The sequence below is a fragment of the Podarcis vaucheri genome (assembly GCF_965113315.1).
Source record: "Podarcis vaucheri genome assembly, chromosome: 8".
Lineage (NCBI taxonomy): Eukaryota > Metazoa > Chordata > Lepidosauria > Squamata > Lacertidae > Podarcis > Podarcis vaucheri.
The window spans coordinates 16,377,011-16,400,206 of NC_138766.1; the positions used below are offsets into that span (position 1 = coordinate 16,377,011).

Here is a 23,196-nt window from a genome sequence, read left to right on the forward strand (position 1 = left end):
CATAGTCCACCATAACTTTGGCCGCTAGCCTCATACATTACCTCCCACCCCCCGCCGCCCTCGGCCCAGCCAGGGCGAGGTGGGCAGTACTTTTTTAAAAAGTCCAGCAGCCTTGAAAATAAGGGATCAGTAGCCAAAATAAGGGATTTTGCTTAGCTTATGCACATCGGGGCTGCCGTCGTCCTGGCGCAAGGAGTTCCATCGGTCCTTCCCTGCCCGAGAGAGAGGGAGGGAGGAAGAGAGACTCTCGCCTGCGAGCCCGGCATGAGATGGTTGTGGCGCTGCCCTTCTGTGTCCCTCCCCATCCCCTCCTCTTCCTCCTTCCTCAGGCCGCCTCCTCAGCCGCCTCCGGCTTCCCCTGACAGCGCGGCGGAGGTCTCGCAAGAGAGGGGCTGCCTGCCCGCCCGCCGCCACCCATCTCCTCATGACGCGCCCCTGAGGGGGAAAGGGAGAGATGGAGACACGGCAGCTCATGTGCGCTGGGCCGCTGCTTCTCTCCCGAGCCAGGCGAGCGTGAAACCTGGGAAATTTAAGGGACATCATCAATCTGGGACAGCAGTGGGACACGGTGCTAGGATAAGGGAGTTTCCCGCCAAATAAGGGACGGTTGACAGCTATGACCAGTGGAGGGAGAGACAGAGGGTCATCCTGAAATCAGGAACAAGGAAGCTTCTTGGATACATATTAACTGGATTTCACAAAGTTTGTAACAGAAGTGTGTTTTGCATTTCAGGAGTTACAGTTTGAAAGGCTTACCCGAGAACTTGAGGCTGAACGCCAGATTGTCGCCAGCCAGCTGGAGAGATGTAAACTGGGATCTGAGACTGGAAGCATGAACAGCATTAGGTATCGTATGAGAGTTATTGTGTTATTTCTCCATAACTGATTGGCATTGATAATGGATTGTGTTCCTCCTCTGACATATCAGGGTGGAGCTGTGATTTATTAGCAAAGAGAAAATGATTGTAAATCGTGGGCAAAAATAGATGTCGCAATTACTCGTGAAAACTGTGGAGGCAATGAAATAATTTGACTTCTGAATCTGCTAGGTTTGGCTCCTTTTTCTCATGCACTGGGATAAGAAAAATAAATGCAGCGAAAAATAAATGCAGCTTTTTGGCATGTGAAAATGGAGAGAGTGCCCCAGATCATTTCCTGTCACACAAACATAACTTGTGGAAATATATTACTGGATAACCTTTTGGTCATTCTTCTAGTTGGATCATTTTAGTAGAGAAATTATTTATGCATTTTAAAATATGTATGATTTTTTTTAACTGCAATGTTCTGAAATCTGGTTCTTCTTGTATCTCTGGGAAATAATGAGAAAAATGTTCATGCAGGTAGCATGATTCCGTATGCAGAATTATAATGGTGCTATTAGATTTCACTTTTAAAAGGTTTGATCTAAGCAGAGACTTGCATGGAATACTAAATTTAGGTTGGTATCTTAGGTTGCTTGTCTGAAGGCATGATTAGGCTTGTAAAGTGAATTTGTAGTAGAAGATCATTCTTGTAAGAGGACGAAATGATTACACTGGAGATGATCCTCTAAACATTTCTAAACAATTGCATAATATTAATGAGATGTTGACAGAAGAATAGCCCAGTTATTGCTTCGTGATAATAGGCCATACACTTCATGGAGCCAAATTTGCAAATAATTAAAAAAGCACTTCAAGTCTGATGATATGCCAGAAATTTGAGAGACCCGGAAAACAAAATAAAATTCAAATGATTGCATAGTAATTTCTGGTTAGTCAAAATCCTTTAAAACAATATTTTATTTTAAATAATTGAGCAAATGCAAGAAGGGGGTCCAAAGGTTTGCAGTGTGGTTTCAAGATACTGCCAATCTGTTCTTAAATGTGTGCATTGATTCTTGGTGTTTTTTAAGCGTCTAAAGGCACAGTGGCAGTATTGTAGTCATTGATGTTAATCCGACATGTGATTATTGCTAATTTTATACATTTCCCCTAAACGCTCTTCCTAACAGTAGGAATATTGCCTGATCTCAGTGGGGGCCTGGAACAGAATCCCCATGTAAATAGGGGGTTACCGGTACTCCTAGGACAACTGAAAGAAGTTCTTGCATTTATGTCCACCACTATTAACAAAAGCAGTGAGTGCACCCCTTCATTGTGGGATATTAGCAACTATATCCTAGGCTACCTTTCCTGAATCCCAAAATGGTTTTCAACCTTCTAAGGGGACAGTGGACATGATTTTCACTGCAGAGAGCAAAACCACCCCCTGTATATAGGGTTTATTGATCTGACTAAGGCCTTCAACACTGTAAATCGTAATGCCCTGTGGACTGTCTTTCTGAAAATTGGCTGCCCAGATACATTTGTGAACATCGTTCAGCTCCTTTGTGATAATATGACAGCAAAATCACAGGTAACAATGGCTCTCAAAGTGAACCATTCACAGTGGGATCAGGTGTTAAACAGGGTTGTGTTATTGCCCCAACTCTATTTATTATTTTCACTGCCATGAATCTACACATTGTCGAAGGGAAACTCCCCACCAGGGTAGAAATCATATATCAAACAGATGGAGAGCTCTTTAACCTGAGTACACTGGAAGCAAAGAGTAAGGTTACCATAACTTCTGTCATAGAGCTTCAATATGCTGATGACAATGTAGTGTGCGCACACTCAGAGGATGACCTCCAAACCATCCTAAATAGTTTCACAGAAGCTTATGAAAAGCTTGGCCTATCGCTCAACATCCAAAAAACCGGCTCCACCAACAAGCACAAACCAACCTCTCTGCAGCACCACTAATCAAACATAATGGTATAACATTGGAAAAGGTCAATCACTTCTCCTACCTGAGCAGCTATTTTTCCACAAGGGCAGACATTGATGCCAAAATCCAGCATTGCCTGAGCTCTGCGAGTGCAGCTTTCTCCCAATTGAAGTGCAGAGTCTTTGAGGACCGGGACATTCTCAGGGAAACCAAAATGCTTGTTTACAAAGCTATTGTACTACCAACCTTACTATATGCTTGTGAAACATGGACCACTTATAAACACCATCCCCAACTCCTCAAAAGATTCCATCAACGGTGTCTCTGAAAAAAACTACATGTCACTTGGGAAGACAGGCAAACTGGAAGACAGGCAAAGATCACCAGTGTCAAAGCAATGATTATTCAACCTCAACTTTGTTGGACTGGTCATGTTGTGCGGATGCCTGATTATCGTCTTTCAACGCAACTGCTCTATGCCAAACTTACAGTAAAAATGGAAAGCGTAATGTTGGCAGTCAACAAAAGAGGTTTAAAGACTCTCTTCAAGGCAAATCTAACAAAAAGTAGCATAAACACTGACAACTGGGAAACAATGTCCTGCAAGCACTCCAATTGGAGAACAGCCTTTACCAAAAGTGTCATAGACCTTAAAGACGCTCAAACTCAGGACGAAAGGGAGAAATGTTTGGCAAACCCTCACCTTGATCAACTCCTGCCTGGAAACTTATGTCCCCGATGTGGATGGACGTGTGGATCCAGAACTGGCCTCCACAGTCATTTGCAGAGTCACTGTTAAGGCTGAGTTCATGGAAGACAATCTTACTTAGCCAAGAGTGATCGCCAAAGAAGAATAAGATGCTGATTTACAAATTTGTATCATAAACACAGGAAGGAGAGATGAGGCTGTTAGTTACATTGGGAAATTAACCACCTTGAACTGAGGACCTGAAATCATGATCATGTGTTATAAACGGTGCTTCTTTGTACAGCTCCAGCTGCTGTGGAAGGTAGAGAATTGTGTTTGGAAACACATGGTTACAGAAGTTGGGCGCCATCCCTACTCTCTACTCATAGCAAAATTGAGGGGGGGCGTGTTTCCAGGTGCTTACCCAGGGTCTGTGTTCTTTTGATAATCAAGACTGTCATAGTTTTAAGAAATATGATTTATTCACATATTTACACCTGAATTTAGATGGAGGGAGTCAAGATCTTACAGCACAGTCATCTCAGGAGGGGCTTGTTTCCCACAGCAATGCAGTAGTGGAGTCCAAGGCATCTTTCCCAGTCTGCCTTCAGCCAAAATTATTCTGCCTATTCCAAGTCTCCTGCCGTGCCAAAGGCCCCAAACTCAAGTGTGACATCATGCCCAGTTGCCCTGGCAACTTTCCAGATCTCCTGCCTCTGTTCATACCTCAGGGCAGGAGGAAAAAAGACCGTTTTCTTACATTGCCAGTGGCCCTGTATTGTTTCTTAATGGCCCTAGCTTAGCCAAGTCATTTTGCATAGGCTAGCCCAGGAATTCCTCTGCAGCTTGTATTTCTCCTTTCATCTCCCAATTAGTCAAAATCCTACCATTTATTAATTTCTAGGGTTTAGGGTAAGGTTTCCAGATGACCCCGTTGCCTGTGGACAGTCCCCGGATTGACAAATCAGTCCCCATACAAAATCCATTGAAGTTGATAAGTGTCCCAGGATTCATTGAAAAAAATCTGGTAACCTTAGAACTTTAGGGGGCTCCTCAGGGCTTTTTTAAAGCTGGAACTCACCAGAACTTAGTCCTGGCACCTCTTAGGTGGGCACCCTTGCCATTATAAGAGAACATGGGAGGTTTTCATGGTGAGTTCTGGCACTTCTTTTTCTAGAAAAATAGAACTGGTTTCTTCCCCCAAAAAACCTCTTTAACAATATAGACACATTTGTTTGTAGGGAAGAATGCAGAGTAAGCAAAGCTAACATAGCTGGAGGCCCCAGTATGTTACAGCAAATATTGCCATGTAATTATATTCATTTTCTAAAATCACAATCTCCCTTTTGACTCAATGGGAGATCTCAAGGAGGATGCAGTGTATTCCATGTATTATTCTGTGTAAAATGAGGAGAATAGGCATGCCTCCTAGAGTTGCTCTGAGCAATGTTTGGTCATTTTCACTTGAATACCAAACCAGGCTGCAGTGAAAAAGTGAAAACCCCAAGTCTGATCTTTCAGTACATTGTATGCTGATTTGCTTATGTACTTCCACAGCCACTAACACTCAAATTAGTTATATATAGTACCAAACTGATGCAAACGGCTTTCTTTTCTTACTAATTTAGGAATAGGTCACATTATTCTGACGAGTGTTTCCTTTGAAACCCTAGAACTGACCCCCTTTTCATTCTTTTTTTGTTTCCCTTTACTTTTGGCTGGTGCCTTTCTTGCCTTCCTGACTTTGGCAAGATGTGAAATGCACAGTAGGGGCTGTATCTGGAGCTTGAAAGGAGATGGGCTCAGTGTCATAATAAGGCTTTTCCATTTGTATGCTGCTCCAACCCTACTCATGAGGAAAATCAGTTACCATGGGATTCAGTATTGGAGACTCTTTGTGAATTGGAACAAAAGCATAATAAAGCTATTATGAGGAGCTTTGCTGAATGGTTTAAAAAGAGACTTGGTGGTGATTTCCAGACAAGGGAGCATTGGAAACTATAAAGTTGATTATTATATCATGAGAGTAAACTGTAAGTTGCAGCACTGGATGGGTTTTTTAATTTAAAAATTGCAATGCAAAATGTTATTGCGTCGAAGAACTTAAAATTCTGAACAAATAGGCTTAAACACTATGCTAATGATAAGAAAGGGGACGCGGGTGAAGCTGTGGTGTAAACCACTGAGCCTTGGGCTTGCCGATCGGAAGGCCGCCGGTTCGAATCCCCATGATGGGGTGAGCTCCCGTTGTTCGGTCCCAGCTCCTGCCAACCTAGCAGTTCGAAAGCACGTAAAAGTGCAAGTAGATAAATAGGTACCGCTCTGGCAGGAAGGTAAACGGTGTTTCCATGCGCTGCTCTGGTTTGCCAGAAGCAGCTTAGTCATGCTGGCCACATGACCCGGAAGCTGTACGCCGACTCCCTCGGCCAATAAAGCGAGATGAGCGCCGCAACCCCAGAGTCAGTCATGACTGGACCTAATGGTCAGGGTCCCTTTACCTAGGTTGGCAGGAGCAGGGACCGAGCAACGGGAGCTCACCCCGTCATGGGGATTTGAACCGCCAACCTTCTGATAGGCAAGCCCTCGACTCTGTGATTTAACCCACAGCGCCACTCACGTCCCTAAAGCTTATTTAATTGATTGCAAATGTACTGTATAGGTTTCCCCCTTCTGCCAAGTGGTAAAGAGTGACCTCCCACTATAATAATCTGTACAGGAACAGGTCAGTATGAAGTGGGGGGGGGGCGCAAAATATGAAAGGACAGTAGAAAAGGAGATGAGAGGAAGACTGATGCAAAGCTTATGGAGTTTTATCATTGACATAAATCAATACATTTCTGCCAAAATATTCTACCACAAATCAGGAATTTTATGTCTGTTATAGGACACATTTTGCTCACCAATCTCTACCATTTTCCTCCTCCATTGCTCCATATGACTACAGTAATGTGGCTTCCAGTTATGGTTCTTTCATCATGGTTCCCAAAAATGGAAATGTGGCTCTCAGTTTTCATGAATACCTGCTTGAAGTGGAGGGCAGATTTTAGGTCCATTATCTTCTCTCTCAGGATAATACGGTTGCTATATGTTCTCTTTTTTTCCAGGACATGTCCTCTTTTTCATGGGTATGTAAAATGAGTGTCATCATAGCGTTCCATAGTTAAAAGTAGAATTCGGCAAATGTGTCCTCTTTTCTGCTCTTCAAAATATGGTAACCTTAGGGTAAGAGGACGCAAGAGAGGGCCTTCTTGGTGGCTACTCCCAGATTGTAGAACTCCCTTTCACGGGAGGTACAATGGCTCCTTTTTTCTGCTTTCCTTTTCCCAGCAGGCAAAGTATTTTTGTTGTTGTTGTTCCATCAGGCCTTTGGCCACTAACTGGCCGTTGTGGAAGGGTCTTCCGAGACTGAGTGTTGTGCCCTTTCTTTCTTACACTTTTACGTGGTTGTGTTTTCAGTGCTGTTTTTCATAGCATTACTTATTTACTTCTTCTTTAATATTAATATTTTTTTATTACGTGCTTTTAGTTATATTTGTTTTAATTTATGCCGAGAGCTGCCTTGGGTCCTGCACTGGGAGAAAAGTGGAGAATTAATAATAAATGGATAAATAAACAAAATTCCCCATCTTTTAACTCATCAGCATCCTTGGTGCCTTTAGAAATCTCCTTAAGGAGGGCCATCACAGGCTCTGTGTATTTCTTCAAGGTTGTAGCTGTCATCAAGGTGGCATCTTAGGATATATCTGCCACCTGCCCTGGATAGAGCTAAAATCAGTGTAGTGGGGTGAAATGAGATGCCCAAAAAGGACAAATAAAAAAGTCAGGGATTGTGAATGAAGGCCCTTAATTAAGGCTGCCCATTTAAAGTTTGGGAACTTAGGCAAAACAACTTGTCTGATAATATTCTGCATCCTTATATTCAGTATTCTGCAAATGAAAGGTATTTTGAAATAATTGAAGCAGTAAGGGGATTAGATCCATAACACGGGGGGGGGGGGAGGAAGGGGAGTCAATGAACATGTTAAAGGAATTGTCACGTTATCCAAAAAATAAAATAAAAAATTAAACCTTTAATTTCTTTGGTAATGAGTTATTCTCAAGTGTTCAGCATTAAGTGTGGTGCCTGTTTTAATCCATAAAAACGCAATTTATGTTTTTTTTCTAATGGAGCAAACACAGATGTTTCACAACTTAAGCACATTCAAATCCCTAGAAAGAATGCCCAAAATATGAAAAACCAAGGAAAGACTGCAGTTGCAGTCATAAATTAATTTTTGTGCCGTGCTTCTCATAATATTTATTTTGCCAAAGATTCTTAGGTTACAGATATATTGTAAATTCCCTGATGGCTAATTATTATAGTCAGGTCTATACTTTTAATGGCATAATTATGGTCTGATTGCGAATGACTCTTAAATAAAGCTTTGGTTGATTAAACAGGGTGTTCTGCTTGGCAATGTATCATTATTGTAAATATGTATTTCTTTTCTTAACTTTCTTTACGCTCATATAGAGACAAAATCTTCTATAGTTATTGCAGATTAACTACATGACTAAAACCAAATTTCACAATGCAGAAAGCCAGAGAGAATGAAATAAGATAGTACGCAATGAATATGTCTAAAACCCCATTATATGCTTGACCTTTATAATGTCCATCTCAGACAAAACAATTATTTATTCCAAATGTATTACTTTGCTGTGTGTGTGTGGTTTTTTTTATGTTACCAGAGATGCTGTTTCAAAAATCAGTGCAAGCAGGATTTTAAAAGCTAGCTCTTTTAATACATCCAATACTAAATACAAAAAGACGTAGGAAAAGAATTGTGAATTTTATGCATATGTGATGGAAGTGTAAGAAGATAACATCATTTCTGGAATTAACTTAGTATTTCTATTAGTCGGATGAATGAATACTCTTTACAATTAAGTCCATTTCATGGACTGCCAGGGTATTTAAGAAGAAAAGTGAATCCAAACATCTGGAATTGGCATGAACTCCAGCAAAAATCCCGATAGCTTCTAAATGGTGTTTACATAATGTGCCAACTCTGATTAAATTAATTTAGTATTTGGCTCAAATGGCCAGATTGACAGAATATGTGGAATGCCAAAAGAAAATTAAACAGAAAGAAACTTTTGAGAAATCATGAACTCCATTATAGCTGCTGGGTTGTTGTTTTTAGCATGTAATATTTATCCAATGGCTGTGTGAGTGGAAGGTAGCTCATGCAAACACTCTCTTCCCTCCCCCCCCCACCTGAAAACTCTCTCCATGGGCTGCAAGGTTGTGGGGGGTGGGAATTACCCAAATCAGGCAGAGAGATCTTGCAGGAGCAGAGCTCCTTTTGGATCAAGACTCCTCCAGGCGCCACCCAATTTGGGGTGATTCCACCTTCCCACTGCAGCCCTTATGACATGTTCATAGGGGGAAACCCTATGGAGAGAGTTTTGTGGGGCTGCAGGGAGATGCAAAGGAGAGGAATGCTCAGTTTTGTGGGCTTCCCTCTTCTCATTGCAACCTTTGCATTTTTGATGTCTTAAATAGTAGAAAATGTAAAATAATTAATAATTAGTTTAATGAGAATTTATTTTGCATATTCTGTTTATTTTGGACATTGTGAATGAATATATAAATATTGGATATAGGAAATGCAACATATTTGTATTTTAAATGTTTATATTTCATGTATGTAATATGCTTACGACAAAAAGACTAAATTGAATGCAAAAGTAAATAATGTAAGACATTTAGGTTGCATTACATGAAAACAAAAAATAATATCTAGCTAGCCCTCACAGTTCTAAAGGTTCTAATATTTGATGTGTTCAGGTTTAGGTTTTCATTTATTTATCCAATGTCCTTCCTTAACTACTTGATTTAAAAAAAAAAGCACCTAGGAATTGATCACTGTTCAGTTTGTCAACAAGTAGCAGCATGTTCAAATTAATACATGAAGTCTTCAGGAAATAACTTTTGCAAGCTGCTGGTGAGAAGAGCGGAATTTACTTACTTTTTTATTAGTTCCTTACATTCTATAGCCTCTCCTTTCTTCTGTGTTTGCACCTAAGTCGGCATACATGAATTTACCAAGATGTCTCATATCTAGAACCAGACCTACTTAGCTTCAGCAAGACAGTGACCTCATATTACCAATATCACCTTAATTTAATTTAATTTAATTTAATTTGATCTGTATATTGGTCCCACTAGCTTTTCAAATAGGCTTTCAGTTGAGACCTTTTCCAGCAATTGTTTGTGTGTGTGTGTACAGTATATATATTTAACTTCAGCTAAGAAAATACAACCAGGGACGCGGGTGGCGCTGTGGGTTAAACCACAGAGCCTAGGACTTGCCGATCAGAAGGTCGACAGTTCGAATCCCCACAATGGGGTGAGCTCCCGTTGCTCAGTCCCTGCTCCTGCCAACCTAGCAGTTTGAAAGCATGTCAGAGTGCAAGTAGATAAATAGGTACCACTCCAGCAGGAAGGTAAACGGTGTTTCTGTGCGCTGCTCTGGTTTGCCAGAAGCGGCTTAGTCATGTTGGCCACATGACCCGGAAGCTGTACGCTGGCGCCCTCAGCCAATAAAGCAAGATGAGCACCGCAACCCCAGAGTCGGTCACAACTGCACCTAATGGTCAGGGATCCCTTTACCCTTTACCTTTAAGAAAATACATGATACTTTGGTTAATTTAATAAAGCTGGTAACCAGAGAGCTCATTCTGTTAAAGAGCATTTTACTCCTGTCATTTAATGTGTTTTTCTGTGCAGCACTATCTTGCAACTTCAGCAACATTAAACTTACAGTTCAGGTTATGTGCTTGATCCATAGCTTTTAGCATAAGTGGGAAACATGTAAAGAGGATAGGAATGTTCTAAACATTAACCATGACTTCCTCCTGCACAGAATTACATATGCAAACTATGGTTGCACACAAAAATCTTAAGATCAAAGCCAGCGAACATATTCCAGAGGGACATGTGGACAGTACATCAGAGGTGCTAAGGTATGTCAGCCCCCGAGCTGGGCATTTGGACATGAATCACCCCCCAGGCTCATTTAAGGGGATACTCCATGACAGCAAAGTGTGGGTCCCCACCTCTATCTGTGTGGACTAAGGATCCAACTCAGTCCCTATTCTGCTAACAGGTTGTGGCAAGTGGTATGAGGTAGGCAGAACTTCAGGCAGGCCCCATTAGTCTGCAAGAAAAAAGCTCCTCCCTGGCCCATCTGAAGGTAGCCCTGTTTAGGGAAGTTTTTAATGTTTGATATTTTATTGTGTTTTTGATATTCTGTTGGGAGCCGCCACTCATAATAATAATAATAATAATAAGAAGAAGAAGAAGAAGAAGAAGAAGAAGAAGAAGGTGAGGTCCATAGCAAGGGCATGCCTGCTCACCTTCAGGCAGCCCATAAACCCTGAAAATCAGTGCAGGACAGTGGGGAATCCAGTGCTGATCAATTGCCAAGGCCTAGATGCAATCAGCTTTACATGGCCATGGCCAGGGAGCAGACCAGAAGAAAGAGGTTATCTCTCAGGTCCACCCCCAAGCCTGCCCCCTTGCACATGCGTGATTGGCCATGCAGGCACATTCCCAGCAGTTGACACAGCAAGAGGAGGCGGAAGTGCCCCTTCCTGCTGCGTCAAAGCTGAGGTGGGGAAGCCCAGCCCATCCATGGCTGCGCCTGGGTTGCAACTGCTGCTCTTGGCAGCATAGCAAGCAATCTTTCCTGCTGAAGTTCCACATGGGGTTTAAGTCACAGGAGTTTATGGCAGAGTAACTGCCTGTGATGCATGAATGTGATTTAAAAAAAAAGAAAGATTGTCACTCTTGGCAGATGTTTAGCCGATACTCAAACTGCCTTTTTAGTTTTGTAGTTTTAGGGAGGACTGGGGAAAAAAACATCATAAAAAACTACTGGAAAAAACACCATACCTCTAGATGTATCACATGTGTCCAAGGTTGTGACTATCATCTATAGCACTGCTCTCCAACGTGATCATCTGTTTTCTGTCCGACTTTCCAACTAAAAGCAGGGGCACTACCTTCAGAACAATTTGAAGCATCCTATATATCAGTAAGTCTCTTTGTGTGATCCTGGCATAAGGCAGTGCTTCCAAATCTGATTGTAACCCCTATCAGCCCCAGCCAACACAGCAGGGGTGAGTTGAAGTCCCAAAACATCTGGAGGGTACCAGGGTAGGAAATTCTGGAGTAAGCCTTCAGAAGAAGGTTAAAAACAAAAATAAAAAACCTGTACCACTCACTAACCAGGTTTCTCAGGTCTTAGCTTTGGCTCAGGCATCAACAGCTGACATTTAGTTAACTACAATGAAGGAACAATATACAGTTTGGACAGCTGTAAATGTCACTAGTTTTAAGTGCATACAGTAATTCTTCTGAAAGACGTTGTGCTCATGTTAGCATCCACCTTTCTCACTCTGGCATTTGATGATTTCAAATGAAAGGTAGCACCTTCTCTGGCTTGTTGCTAATAGGGTATTCTCCAGTGAAGGTTGAGAGATATATCATCCTGTTCCACTTTCACTCACAGCCTGTTTGAATTTGTGTTTGTGCCAATTGAGGTTAAGCAGCAACACAGTGTTCTTGCTGAAAGATATAAAAACAATCATTGCTGATAATGTTGCAGATGAAGATAGATAGTGTGAAGCAATTTATGTAAAGTGATTGCATGGGAATCTGGGCCCTTTAGTGATTACGTACAGAAAATGGCCTGAGAACAAGACCACAGTAGTACTGTATCTGCATAACGGAACTGGAAAGCAGTATTTCTAAAAGACTGCAGAATACACCTAGACATCTTATCATTAATGGCCAATAAATGGCGTTTCTGTGCGCCCTGGCACTCATCATGGTGTCCCATTGCGCCAGAAGCGATTTAGGCATGCTGGCCACATGACCGGGAAAGCTGTCTGGGCAAACGCCGGCTCCCTTGACCTGAAAGCGAGATGAGCACCGCAACCCTATAGTCACCTTTGATTGGTCTTAACTGTCCTGGGATCCTTTACCTTTAGCTTTAAATTAATGGCCAGTGTAAAGGTATTGCATGGGGGGGGGGGGTCAGAGTTATGCCAAACAGTGGAGGGGATACAAAAAGAGAAGTGCTCAGATTTATGACTGTGACAATTTTGAAACTGCTTCTCATATGCTGTGCAAGATCTAGGATCCACTTTTTAATAAAATATTTTGAAAAGCCAGAGAAGTTCTGATTAACAGCAATTAAAATAATTCAAAGTCTGTGTGTTTGTTACTTTGAAACTGTTGCTTTTTTTTGCCCAAAAGGCTGTAATAATGGCCCTTTAGCAATAGCATATCAAGTTCTCTAACCTGTTGTAGGAAAGAAGTCCAGACCATGGGAAGTTCAATGGCAACTTTTCTCCAAGGGCAAATAGCACCTGGGTAGAGGTGGGTTTCTCCATTTGGATTTTGGTGTGTGGGAAATGCAACTCAGGACTGATCTGGATCACAGTCCCTCTATGGCTGCTTTTCAAATAAGCATATACACACCCTAAATGCATATTCACATTTAACTTGTAGTTTAGCTTTGAATATCCTTAGCATGTAATAGCAAAGCTCACATTTTCCACTACTTGTCTTTGACTAAGAGCCATCCAGTCTGAATTAGGTGTTAAAGTTCCTACATGACTCCTAGCAAAAACACTTGCTTCCATGAGGTACCCCGTACCAGGCAACTACTGCATAATTTTAAACAAGTTACTGCATGGTTTGGGCTGATCACGTGAAGCACTTTGGACGTGCCCAAAGATTAAGGCTTTCTGGGAAATGATATATAATGAACTGAAAAAGGTATTTAAATATACCTTGCTGAAGAAACCAGAGGCCTTTCTCTTGGGCATGGTCGGCCAATTGGTGTCAAAGAAAGACAGAACGTTTTTTTATGTACGCAACAACAGCAGCAAGAATACCTATTGCAAAGTATTGGAAGACACAAGATCTACCCACCTTGGAAGAATGGCAGATGAAGGTGATAGACTACATGGGACTGGCAGAAATGACTGGCAGAATCCAAAACCAGGGAAGAGAGACGGCGGAAGAAGATTGGAAGAAATTTAAGGACTATCTTGGGAAATATTATAAAATTAGTGAATGTTAGATTGATGTTGGACTGAATCTAAGTGGTTACCAGCTGTAATGATTAAGATAATTGGGGGGGAAAGAAGAAAGAAAGGTGTAAAATTAAGTGAAAATTAAGGGTGAGGATTTGCTGAATGAATAATTTGAATTGGAATACAAAAAGGGGAGGTATGAGGAGGTCCGAGAAATAAGTTAAAAGAAAACAAGTGAATGAAATTATATGTGTTTTTAATTTTTGTGTTTTTGTTTTTTTGTCTTTTTTGTATAAACTTTGAAAAGTTAATAAATATATATTTTTTAAAAAAAGATCACGTGAAGCACCCCATGCCAGCATCCTAAGCCATCCATGAGTAGAAGTGCTGGGGGCATTAAGACACTTGGCATAATTATCATCAACCATACATTTGTTTACTATTTTATTTATAAGACTATTTCTAAATAGCCTACTCATTAAAAAGGTTTGGTATACAACAAAGTAATTAAAACATCATAAAAATCATAAAACACAGAACTTATGACCAATAGTAAATTAAATTAATTCTCTAAACATGTTTGGCAAAACGGAAATGTCTTCAACATGCAGAGGATTATCAGAATTGTGAGTCTCTGTCTGATTTCAATGGGAACAGTGTTCCATTGTACTGGTGCCACTATGCTAAACGCCTTTGTGTAGAAGCTAAAATAATATGAAATAATTGTCACTCCTTCTTGTAATGAATGAGACATTCATGAACCTCCATAGTCAAACGTACCCAGCTAGCTTTAATCAGTCAACATAGACAAGGGTCAACAGCTTCCAACCACATCATCTAAAACTGATCCCATAGAACTCAGTTAGATGGAATTTTGGACTCCTCATCAAGACTTGCTCTAATTAATAACAGCATCAAGGTCATTGTGAAGTCAAGTGAGTTTACCCTGAAAATGTCTTGCAAATATACACAGCAGGAAATGGAAGGATCCTGTGCTTCCTTGACAAGCACTAGGCAACCAAGCACAAAGACCCTAGGCAGAGCTCACTTACAGAGCTCAGCTGAACAGCTACGTGAGAATATAATAGCAGCAGCAGCTATGGAATGTGCTGTCCAAACCGTAGGCTTGATAATGTATACCTACCTGTGTTCTAGCTCCTGTTCAATCTTGTTTCATAGCCCTTAGTTCCCTGGAATGACAGGGTGCTGAATACACCCCACAGCACTAGAGATGGTGCACAGGAATGGTCTTATTGACAGCCCACCACATCTCACCACTTCAAGTGCTCTATCCACAGCTCTATCCACCAGAAGGTCCTCCAGAGCATTCGGGAATCCTTCTGATTCCACCAGTCTGAGGACAGGTCATCCAGAGAGGTCCCCCATCCCTTGAGTGGTGGTGGTACATAGTTACAAGCTGTAATTCCAAATCTCCTCAGGATAAAATGTTCTTCACAAACATGCCCTCCACATGGAGTGTCACCTTTTTATAAAAAACACCACACAAACCTTTTTTTCCAGAGTCAATCACTTCTGAATCTTAAATTTTGAAACTGGTCTGCTGTCTCATACCTTAGGATGCAGTATTCAGAGCATGCTTCCTACAGCACTTTTTGCTCTAAACAGGTACATTTGCCAAATGCTGTGGACAAGTTTAACTGACAGCTCTTCCCCCTCAGCTCTCCATAATGGACCCCGAATGCTAAAAAAACTGAACTGTGAGCCCTACTTGAAATATCAAATTATTAATAATTAAAGTTGGCACTGCCAAATCCCTTTCAGCATCAGCCACCCGCTTGACAAGTGGCATTTAGTGACAGAAATGGCCATAGCATCAGAAGTCAAATCACATACAATTCATAACTGCTTTAACAATTTGTGATTTATTTATTAGGCCGATTTGTATCTCGCCCTCCCTCCAAGTTGTCTCATTTTATTCTCGAAACCCTGTCCGTGAAGATACTAAGTGTGGCTTCAAATACAATGGGGGTTAAGACAGCAGAGTGGGGTCACACCTGAAATAGAACGTTTTCCCTCAACGTTTGCCCTCAAGCAAAGTCATATCCATATGAACAGAAGCATCTCTCCAAGGAAGAAGATGCAGGGCTTCTTTCATAGTGAAGCCCAGAGGCAAAGTGTGAGGTGCTTTCATTTCCTCCTCCCATCCCTATCTCCATAATATTTGGCACTGCGTCTGGGGCATTTTACACATTTTTCGAAGAGGCGAATGCCAACTGTTTCCCACTGACCATAAACAGGTAGCACAAGGCGTGTCTCATTCACACCATTTATTTTAGGTGTACACAGGTGTAAACCTAAAAATGAAATTTATGAAGTGGCCATGAGAAAGAGGTCAGGGGTTGAGTAATTTCTTGTAGAATGCCCAGTCCTAGATGTGAATCAGGACAGCAACAGCGCCCAGTTTTTCTGCGACTTTTCTATTTTTGCTCATTTCTTTTGTTCTAGGCTTGTTGGTTGCTCCTAGCAAAGCGTTCCTTATTTCATTCTCTGAAATCTCACAGGGTTCCTTTACCTTGTAAGTATTCTAACATTAAAAATTAATTCACACCTCTCTCCTTTTGAAAGATAGTTTTCCCTTTAAAAATGTAAGCTAAATGGAAAGGAAATTTTCACTTGCGCTTTGAATCTTTAAAAAATATCATGACTGCAGACTGCAAGGCAGTCTTGCTTTTAAAATCATTGTCATTTAGCTACCAGGTACTACCAAGCATAACCTTGGAGCCCCTTTTGCTCTCTGCTGAGTTTCACACAGGGGGTTGGTGGTTGGTCAGTTTGCAGGATTTATTTCTTTGGTGCCTCGTTTTGCCCATGTAGCGCTGCATCCCAGGGTCTATTGAAAAACCAATAAAGTGAGCATTTAAGATCTTGTCGAATTCTGTCTGTCCATCTTGCTAGATTAGCAAAGTACATGTTGGTACAATCAGCTATACATACGGTACTTTCTCCCATAAAAGGCAATGACTTCCACAAACAGCAGTTACCGCAGTGTTGGAGGCTGGGGTAGTACGCTTCCTCAGCTATCTTTCCAAGAGCATAAGTTTTCTATAAAAGTTAATGAGCACTATCCATTGGAGATTGAAGGATGAGTGAGACTTCAGGGAAGAGGCAATGGGTCCATAGTTATGAATATGAATGTGCACACTAGATTTTGTGTGGCCATGGGAAAATTCCATTAAGAGAAGCACATCAAACAAATAAGCCATCACTGCACTTAAAAGAGTTTTAGCTTCATTTAGGACAAGTCCTTGCATTTATTAAAGGATAGCTTCCTTGGACGTTAATCCAAGGTTTTACCCGAAGAACACATGTATTGCGCCTATGATGAATGGCATTGTCACGTAGTGGCAAGCGCTGTAGCCAGAGCAACAGTATATTCATTCCCTGAGACTCCTGAATAGGAAGAGTATGCCTGAAGAGTGATTGTTAAAAGTGACAGTGATTGAAAACCTGCATTTGTGTTTTCTCTTGTCGCTTTGCAAATGTGCAGCTGATGCAGCAAGGTTGTGTTCAGAATGAGTGTGTTAACATTATACTAGGCTGCACCAGTAACTTTTAATGTCATTTCCATTTCATTACCCCTTAGAAAGCAATTTAGGCCACCTCTGATGGCGTTCTTTCAGCTGCCAAGTTGGCACGTTCATGCCACTCAAACGTTTAAAGGTGGGTGACTAAGGTGGAGTTTGTGTTCCTTACCTGCTGTACAGTGTTGCTGTTGGCAAGTGGAGCATTGTGAACACAGCTTCATTCCACAGTCAACTTTTCTAGAATGGCCTTTACCAATAACCTGTCAGTGAAACAATGCTATTCAAAGTACAGCATTCACAGTGGTTTATTTGAACTGTAAGAAAAAAGTTCAGCGAGGAACAGATTCTCTTGGGGGGGGGGAGAGAAGACTAGTTCTCACAACAGCCTTCGTGTGAGAGCTTTCATCCTGGCTACTTTTATAATGTACGTGGTTTCTTTAAAGCCCTAAATGGCCTCGGTTCAGTATATCTGAAGGAGCGTCTACATACCCATCGTTCTACCCAGACACTGAGGTCCAGCTCCGAGGGCCTTCTGGCGGTTCACTCACTGTGAGAAGCCAAGTTACAGGGAACCAGGCAGAGGGCCTTCTCAGTAGTGGCGCCCTCCCTGTGGAACGCCCTCCCACCAGATGTCAAAGAGAACAACAACTACCAGACTTTTAGAAGACATCTGAAGGCAGCCCTGTTTAGGGAAGCTTTTAATGTTTGATGTATTACAGTATTTTAATATTTTCTTGGAAGCCGCCCAGAGTGGCTGGGGAAGCCCAGCCAGATGGGCGGGGTATAAATGAATTATTATTATTATTATTATTATTATTATTATTATTATTATTATTATTATTATTATTATTATTACTATTCTCCATACCAGTTCTGTCCTCCCTGGGTAACTCTCTCACATGGCATCTCCATTGGTGAGAAAGAAACTTTTAGAAGACATCTGAAGGCAGCCCTTTATCAGGAAGTTTTTAATGTTTGATGTTTTATTATGGTTTTTATATGTGCTGGAAGTCGCCCAGAGTAGTTGGTGAAACCCAGCCATATAAGGAGGGTATAAATAATAATATTATTGTTATTATTATTATTATTATTATTATTATTATTATTATTATGGACACAGTAATTTTTCATTTATTCAGAAGGAGAGATGCCCCGTATCTCCCAAAAAGCCATCTCAAGTTGGAATGGGTTCATACCTTCTGAGATTTTTTTCAAAGAAAATGATCAGGGCAAAGATCCCCAAAAAAGTTCTAATTTGTTATAGATTTCACATCAGCTCAAGCAGCTCTTTCCTTTGTGTACACCCCTCTTTTTCACTGTTGCTGCTAAGGTAAATTTTGGGGGAAGCAGACGTAAACAAGTAGAGCTTAGAATGTGGCTGACTTTCTTCACAAGCTGAGCTAAAATTCAAATACAATCTGAATGGTTAAAAAATATATTATCTCTATTCTGGAGAATAGATGTCAACTGCTTGATTGCATCGAGTGTATTGGCCCAGCAAGTGATGGCCTTCCAGGAGCTTATCTTCAGCTTTTCAATGCTCACCATTCCCCTAGCCTCTGCGCATGGTTCTTTCCATTTTTTCCATTCCTGCTTTTCTTGGGAGTAACAAGTGTGTCTGGGAACACTAAAGGAAAATTCAGAGCGATGGCCTTGGATGGACATGCATGGCCTAGTCAAGTTGCATGCTCAGAAAAGCAGTGATGAGAGCCAGTGTGGTGTAGTGGTTAAGAACGGTGGACTCGTAATCTGGGGAACCGGGTTCGCGTCTTCGCTCCTCCACATGCAGCTGTTGGGTGACATTGGGCCAGTCACACTTCTTTGAAGTCTCTCAGCCCCACTCACCTCACAGAGTGTTTGTTGTGGGGGAGGAAGGGAAAGGAGAATGTTAGCCGCTTGGAGACTCCTTCGGGTAGTGATAAAGCGGGATATCAAATCCAAACTCTTCTTCTAGTTGGAGAAGGAAGCCATATTGGAGGACCTACTTTGTATCCAGCTTTCCATATGAAGGTCACTATGATCACTGAAAGCATAGATGACCCAGGTATGGCCCTCCCATCAGCCATGTCCGCTGGCTATGATGGGAACTAGAGTCCAACAACAACTGGAGTTCATGACTCAATATGTGGTTTGACTTCCCTCTTTCTAGTTGCTGTCTACTCATTCGAAACAACAGGTGTTTGTGGATGGGGTGGAGTTCTCATTTTTATTCATTATTTACACTGGCAAATTGACCACGTAATTGTTACTAAATATAGATTTCATAGTTTTCATTCGTTTTTAAATCTTTTTTTGACATTTCTCTTCTGTGTTTATTTCTGGAAAGGAAACTAAGCATGGAAGCAGAGAAGCTTGAGGGACACTTTCAAAACTTATCATTAGCAATATTGACTATTGGAGCGGAGGGGACTTGAAACTGCTACTTGTAGGAATTTGGAAGATACAGATTTTTCTGAAAGTTGAAGAATAAAAATTATCAAAATGTCAAAGTCAGACAAGCTGTATTGCCAAGCAGGGAACACTATGAGATCACAACGCTAATGGATTTCAGTGCTCCTTTTTTATGAATTTTATATTTCAGGTTTTACATAAGGATGGATGGTGGGCAGATAGGTGTAAAAACCAGGAAATGGCTTTCCCCTCCATCTCAGCTGAAAACAAATCTCTGTTTAATTTTTAATATTCAGTGTTGACAGTGTAGTCACTAGTTTATAATTCATGCAAATTTAGCTGTTATATTGAAAGAGCCTGACTTGATGCCCTCCTAAGAAGCAGCAGCAGCAGCAGGTGTAGGACCAGTTACCAGAGAGAATTTCTTGCTTGGGAGCCAGACTCAGCCTCTATGCTATGGCACCAGCAGCACTGACAGAACAATGCTAGGAAAAAACATCCAAAAGCACTGCCCAAAAGCTTTGTCAGGCAAGTGTAGGGAAGAATTATACATTGGCTATTCTGAAAGCAATAATCCCCTTCTCATGCTGTTCTGGGGGTTATCCCAGCCTTGAAGAGTTGATTTGGGAGAGGCACAGAGGGCAAGTGGTGGTGGGAGAGGAGACGTTGGGATGCCCCATTGTACTAGTCCTTACACTGACTTCTGCTAGCATTCTGGATTGCTGAATCCAGTCTTTAAAGTGTAGACATGTGTGCACGTGTGTCTTTTAAACAGCAGTGTAAACATGTCTGAAGGCTGTGTTCCAGTTAGGGCTCAAAGATCGCTGTACACAGGCCGTGCCTCCATTGTAGAATTCCCAGTGGAGATCCCCCATGCTACTGTCATTTAGGAGACAATGTAAGACATGTTTGTTTGTTCAGGTATTGCAAGTAGCTGGAGTGAAGTTTAGTAGTCTAAGTACCACTGTTTCCCTGCAGTGTGTCATATTGTGGATAACATTTTCAATTTTCGTTTTTTTATATTTGCTGTATTTTTATATTTGTTGTTAGCCGGAGGAGGAACAATGAGGTATCAACATAAATGACTACCGTATTTTTCGCTCTATTGGACGCACCGGACCACAGGACGCACCTAGTTTTTACAGGGGGAAATCAAGGAAAAAAATATTATCCCTCCCCCCAGCCCCAAAGAGCAACGGACAGGCTGCGCACAGCCTGTCTGCTTCTCCCAGAGCTTCTCGGGGCTGCGGGGGAAGCCCGGGTTCCCCTACCAGCCCCAAAGAGCAAAGAAGCCAAGACAGCGCACGGGATCCATAGCCGCGCAACCTCTCCAGCCAGGAGCTAAACCTCTCCAGCGCGGCTAAAAAAGAAGAAGACAAGGCAGTGAGCGCCATCCATCCCCCTCACTGCCCTGGCTTCCTCTTTAGCCTTGCGCAGCATCTTTAGTCTTGCGCAATGGGATGGATTGTGCCCGCTGTCCACCGGGGCTGGACTAGATGACTCCTGGGGTTCCCTTCCAACCCTGCAATTCTATGACCTCGGAAGGTGTTTGGGGTCTCCACCACTGGAGGCTTTTAAGCAGCGGTTGGGGGACCATCTGCCTGGCGTTTTTTAGCTGTGATTCCTACATTGTGAGGGGGCTGGGCTAGATGACCCTCGGGTGGCTCTCCCAACTCTATACAGTCCTACAGTTCTGCAGCAGGAGATCCACAGCCACTTATCATAGAATCATAGAATCATAGAGTTGGAATAGACCACAAGGGCCATCGAGTCCAACCCCCTGCCAAGAAGGAAACACCATCAGAGCACTTCACACAATGCCCACACCATCATAGCACTTCACACAATGCCCACTCCCAATGTCTAGGCAGGTACCCCCCTACCTTCCACACTTCCCCCACCTCACTTAAGCTGAGGGAATTCCTGCCCAGAGAAGCTCCCAGGTGAGGCAAGGGTTAAGATCTACCTCGGGTAGATCTCTTGCGGCTGGAGAGGCACGCAAGGCTAAAGAGGAAGCCAGGGCAGTGGGATGGATTTGCGAAGGAGGCTTTGCGAAGCCTCCTCCCCCCCCCTCCCAGAGGCAGGCAAGTCTAAAGAGGAAGCCAGCGCAGCGAACGGGATGGATCGCGCTCGCTGCCCTGGCTTCCTCTTTAGCCTTGTAAAGCCTCCCCCCCCAGGCGCGCAAGTTTAAAGAGGAAGCCAGCGCAGCGAACGGGATGGATCGCGCTCGCTGCCCTGGCTTCCTCTTTAGCCTTGCGAAGCCTCCCTCCCCCCCCCCCCAGAGGCGCGCAAGTCTAAAGAGGAAGCCAGCACAGCGAACGGGATGGATCGCGCTCGCTGCCCTGGCTTCCTCTTTAGCCTTGTGAAGCCTCTCCCCCCAGGCGCGCAAGTTTAAAGAGGAAGCCAGCGCAGCGAACGGGATGGATCCCGCTCGCTGCCCTGGCTTCCTCTTTAGCCTTGCGAAGCCTCCCTCCCCCCCCCCCAGAGGCGCGCAAGTCTAAAGAGGAAGCCAGCGCAGCGAACGGGATGGATCCCGCTCGCTGCCCTGGCTTCCTCTTTAGCCTTGTGAAGCCTCCCCCCCCCCCCCTGGAGAGGTTGTGCAAGGCTTTTCTAGAGGAGGGAGAAGGGACTGACTGGCGATGTCAGTCCCTTCTCCCTCTTGGGGAAAAGCCCGCAAGAGCCGCGCGACACTTGTGTGGGGCTCTTGAGGGCTTTTCCTGCCTGCCTCCCCCCTGCATTCGCTCAATAGGACGCACAGAATTTTCCCCTTAGTTTTTAAGACGGGAAAAGTGTGTCCTATGGTGCGAAAAATACGGTAAATAGTATCTGTAGGCACATGTGTGTCATCTACACAATGCGACTGGTGCAGGAAATACAGCTGATGGGCATGCGGTAAATGCATTTGCTGTGTAAGCTGCTCTGATTTGGCACACCAAAGGTAAAGGGACCCCTGACCATTAGGTCCAGTTGTGAACGACTCTGGGGTTGCAGCGCTCATCTTGCTTTACTGGCTGAGGGAGCCAGCGTACAGCTTCCAGTTCGTGTGGCCAGCATGACTAAGCCGCTTCTGGCTAACCAGAGCAGCGTGCGGAAACGCTGTTTACCTTCCTGCCAGAGCGGTACCTATTTATCTACTTGCACTTTTATGTGCTTTCAAACTGCTAGGTTAGCAGGAGCAGGGACCAGTCAACTAGAGCTCACCCCGTTGCGGGGATTCAAACCGCCGACCTTCTGATCAGCAAGCCCAAGAGGCTCAGTGGTTTAACCCACAGTGCCACCCGTGTCCCACACCAAAGGAGAAAGCAAAAACAGGTCATGATGGGCCATGATGGGCCACCATCCCTGGATGATGAGCCAAGCATGGCTTGATGAGTCACAGGTTATGCAAGCTTGCTGTAACCATTTAAAACCACACTGGTTTTAGAGATAGCTGACCTAATTTATAGCCTGAGTTAGCATTTCCATGTGTAAAAAAAAAGGTGCAAAATAGGTTCAAAGGCACTTGTAGATGGCCCATGTTACTGTACACACATTTTAACGTGAAAAGGGTAAAGTGCATTCTTTGGCTGGCACTTTCATATATGTTTTAGAAATGCATAGGAGAAATTAGTGAAATACTCAGTTTATCTTATGGCAATAGATTCCAGCTGTTACCTAAATGTCACACTGCCAATCCACAGTATTTATATTAAAAGAGGGGGAAATACAGATTGAAGTGAAGCC

The 23,196-nt window shown here is 42.8% G+C and overlaps 1 protein-coding gene across 7 annotated transcripts in view; it reads left to right on the forward strand.

Moving 5' to 3' along the window:
- Positions 1 to 23,196, forward strand: part of CTNND2 (catenin delta 2) — a 529,021-nt gene that overhangs the window by 176,215 nt on the left and 329,610 nt on the right. For all 7 annotated transcript variants that reach the window (XM_082234188.1, XM_082234191.1, XM_082234190.1 and 4 more), the window contains one exon: positions 734 to 846. In XM_082234188.1, the coding sequence (XP_082090314.1) occupies positions 734 to 846 (113 nt within the window). The remainder of the gene's footprint in view (positions 1 to 733; positions 847 to 23,196) is intronic.